This window comes from Macadamia integrifolia, unplaced genomic scaffold (assembly GCF_013358625.1).
Source record: "Macadamia integrifolia cultivar HAES 741 unplaced genomic scaffold, SCU_Mint_v3 scaffold2607, whole genome shotgun sequence".
NCBI classification, from domain to species: domain Eukaryota; kingdom Viridiplantae; phylum Streptophyta; class Magnoliopsida; order Proteales; family Proteaceae; genus Macadamia; species Macadamia integrifolia.
The window spans coordinates 27,080-30,522 of record NW_024868829.1 but is presented as its reverse complement, the minus strand read 5'-3'; the positions used below and the strand labels follow the sequence as shown (position 1 = coordinate 30,522).

At 35.0% G+C, this 3,443-nt stretch overlaps 1 protein-coding gene across 2 annotated transcripts; it reads right to left on the bottom strand.

Annotated features, from left to right (window-relative positions):
- Window positions 1–494: 494 nt before the first annotated feature.
- LOC122066833 (gibberellin-regulated protein 12-like) lies at window positions 495–2,166 on the bottom strand. 2 transcript variants are annotated; one of them, XM_042630665.1, is made up of 4 exons: window positions 2,010–2,166; window positions 1,193–1,225; window positions 1,032–1,062; window positions 495–768 (listed from the first exon to the last, which is right to left on the bottom strand). In XM_042630665.1, exons 1-4 carry the CDS (start codon window positions 2,082–2,084, stop codon window positions 587–589), a joined length of 321 nt encoding a protein of 106 aa, XP_042486599.1. In that variant the 5' UTR covers window positions 2,085–2,166; the 3' UTR covers window positions 495–586. The 2 variants fall into 2 exon arrangements, with proteins under 2 accessions (XP_042486599.1, XP_042486598.1); XM_042630664.1 differs by having other exon boundaries at window positions 1,193–1,231; window positions 2,010–2,161.
- Between the last annotated feature and the right edge of the window lie 1,277 nt (window positions 2,167–3,443).

Genomic DNA, 3,443 nt, shown 5'->3' with positions numbered 1-3,443 from the left:
CGTATACTGAGTTACCCACTTGGGGTGGACTCAATATTGCGTCAATACGTAGGTAGTGGAGTAATGGGTCTTGTAGGACTCTATTAGATGATGAGGAAGTGGGTTTAGTTACCTTAACTACTTGTTATCCGTAAATAGCTTACGAACTATGAATAAACTAGTCTTTGAATCCCATTAAACGACTCAATTGAGTAAGATGTCATGGTCCCCTCTATTAGACCAACTAACCGCTCTTAATTCTCTTGTCTTAACTTGCTTAGTGGTGTGAATTCAATTTCCTCTCAATCTCCTTTTGTGTCCGTATCAAAATCTCACATCATATGAGGATGTGCTATAGAATGTGCATATATGATGCGTTATCTGTTACACGGCATGACGTGCCAAAGTGGACAATATCATGTCATGGGTTGACCGATCACATGGCAATTTAACTTATTATATTCTCAAGACCGTTTTATTAAATCAAGCAGAAAATGGAAAAGGAGAGAATGCAATTTAGAAAACCATAAATATTATTAAGAATACTAATAGACCTTTGAATTTTATTCAACAATAAGCACCCAAAAGTTCCTCCATTTCTAGGTCTTCAAGGGCACTTGGGTGTGCCTTCTCGTGTCTTCCAGTTGTTGTAGCATGGGCATTCCTCCTTGTTCCCATATGTGCCTGAGGGGACACACAAGCATTTATTGCAGCACATGTTGCAGAAGAACAAGCAAGGTTTCTTGTGACTGGTAGCTGAGCATCGATAATCACATGCCTTGGGGCATTCTACAACCAAAATAATTAATTAATTACTTAATTAATCACCTTTTAGTTCAAAAAAATTACAACATACACAACTTATAGATAAGGCCCACCTTGCCTTAATATATTGAATTTTTATTTATTTATTATTATTTTTTTTAATTTATTATTATTATTATTATTATTATTATTATTATTATTATTATTATTATTATTATTATTTTGTGTTATAGGTAATATATTGATGTGATTGAGTATAATTCAAGATAAAGGATGAGGTCCATTACCTTGTGGAGTTAGAGATCCTTCTCCGCCTGTCTATAGATTTTTAGACCGGAAAAAGAGGGGAAAATAGAGAAAGCATTAGACATAGTTGAATAGTAAAATGGTGATCAAACACCTAAATAAAAAAAAAAAAAATTGAAATGCCAAATCAAGAGAAACTTACAGGATGATAGGGATTATCAGTCTTGGTTGTTAACTGAACCTAAAATTAATAAAATGCAACAAATTTTCAGTTGATCATATTAACAAGGATATAATATCGAAACTAAATGAAGAGTTTCCAATGGAAATTTTCAGAAGATTACAAGAAAGTGTTATTTGTTGAAAGAATAATCCATAATTGGTTACCCTTAAGGCATTTAGTCACATATCTGTGAGTTCTTCCACCTAATAGCTTTAGGAAATATTACAAGGTATTACAGCACATTTTCTCCAACCTAGGCCCTTCCGTCCTCTCTCTCTCTCTCTCTCTCTCTCTCTCTCTCTCTCTCTCTCTCTATATATATATATATATATATACACCCAATAGTTTGAGCTTTGGTTTTTCCAAGTTTTTCCAGTGCTGCAAACCGGAGGTGCACACAACACAATTTTATTAATTGGTATTGGGATTTGGACTGGTATTAGTGTTAGTCAATAAATCCAGATTGCCCCCAATCAGGCAGGATCAGACGGATTCACTTCTTGGTCTGTATTGATCCATCGATATGGAATCGCCCCATAATCAATATCACCCTCTCCCAATTCTCATATGAATCATCCAATCCAGATGATCTCGATTCCTCAAAACATGCCTTTATAATATGAAGGCGTTAGGAATACTAATTTGTTAAAAAAAAAAAAAAATGAAAATCAAAGAGGGAACCTCACATATTACTCAAGAAGAATAGGAGAAATGCATTTTAGCATGCCACCTCATGATCACCCATCTGTAAAGGATATCGAAACATATACAAAAGTAATGAAAGAGAGATACTCACACTTGCAGTTGCCATGAGGACAGACATGGCATATACAATGAGAAAGGCAGAAGTAAGCCATGAGAAACATGCCATATTTTCACTGTTTGTGTAGAAACAGAGAAGCCAGCAAGTTAGAACAATAAGGTGGTGCCCTTATATAGTTGGAGAGTAGCCAATGTATTTCTCATGAATTAAACGTGTATGTCAAAATTTCTTTAAATGCTTTTTTTTTGGGTACTTTTTTAAATCTTGATTAATTATGGAAAATGAAAACTTTGGCACCTCATTCATGACCTGTATGCCATCATTCCTTAATTTTTTTTTTCCTTTTTTTTGGTCTTCTTTAATTCCTTATTATTTATGGAAAATGAATAGTTGGACTCCTCATGCATAACATGCATGTCAAAATTCCTTAAATGCATTTTTTTTTTTTTTCTATTTTGGGTACTTCTTGATTATTTATTGGGTGAAAGAACCCTACCGATCTGTGCAAGGTACGACATATGTGCATCCAAATGGAAGGGCGCATGGGAGCATCTTTAGCGGACATAGGGGAGGGGCATAACAGTCTTTTCTTGGCCACACCAGCCTCGGCATTACCTGTGCTAGACTGGTAGGTTCTCTTTTGGGCTTTTCTTGTGCCAGACTGGCAGAGTTCTTTCTCCCCTCTATATTTTATGGAAAATTAATACTTGGACACCTCATTCATAAATGAGGTACAAAAAATAAGCAACAAATAAATAAGGATCAAGTTTTCCTTTAGCTGCAGTGATGGGAATCCCTTGACCGTCAGGCTTTAGATGTACACAAGAGGGTATTTTGTGGAACATATTAAAACCCTATAGGGGTTTGTAAACCCTAGGATGGTGTGGTGAAACTTCTCGCATAGTGGAAGAAAACTTTCTCTTTTTTTTGGTAGAAAAATAAAACTTTCTCTAGTAAGGGCATAAAGATAGAAATTGTCTTTAAGTACAAAGTACAATATGGATCTACCGCTGCACACTTTCTTGTGCAACATGTAAAGGGGCATGTTGGATATCTAACAAATATTATAGATTGACTAGTGTTAATTTCCTAATCAAATTCAATCGTCTACCCACCTATAGATTGGCAGGCAACCTTTCTGTAATTCAAATATCGGTGTGCACTCTCGATAGCTATTGATTTTTCAATGCTTCATATTTCCAATTGGCCAAATCCATTCATACTAAAACTAGACTGCATCATCTAGTTGTAAGTGAATGGAAGGGAAGGGTAGTGAAATTGATTAAAAAAAAAATTGTGATCATGATTCTGTTATGCCTCTTATCATATTTGGAGATAATATTTTTTATCTGTAATCTTTACTAGAAAAAAGGTAGTCACATGATGTGTTGTTAAGGATTGGCAACACAAAAAGCAGAATAAGCCGTCGATACTGTGTCATTTGAATCCTAAGCATTGAATGTAAAC

Bases quoted from the DNA above. Each gene is read 5' to 3' on its own strand.
- LOC122066833 (XM_042630664.1), bottom strand. From the start codon at position 2,084: ATGGCATGTTTCTCATGGCTTACTTCTGCCTTTCTCATTGTATATGCC. The intron at 1,232-2,009 runs GTGAGTATCTCT...TATTAATTTTAG, and splicing joins TCCTCATGGCAACTGCAAGT to GTTCAGTTAACAACCAAGAC. The intron at 1,063-1,192 runs GTAAGTTTCTCT...AAAAATCTATAG, and splicing joins CTGATAATCCCTATCATCCT to ACAGGCGGAGAAGGATCTCT.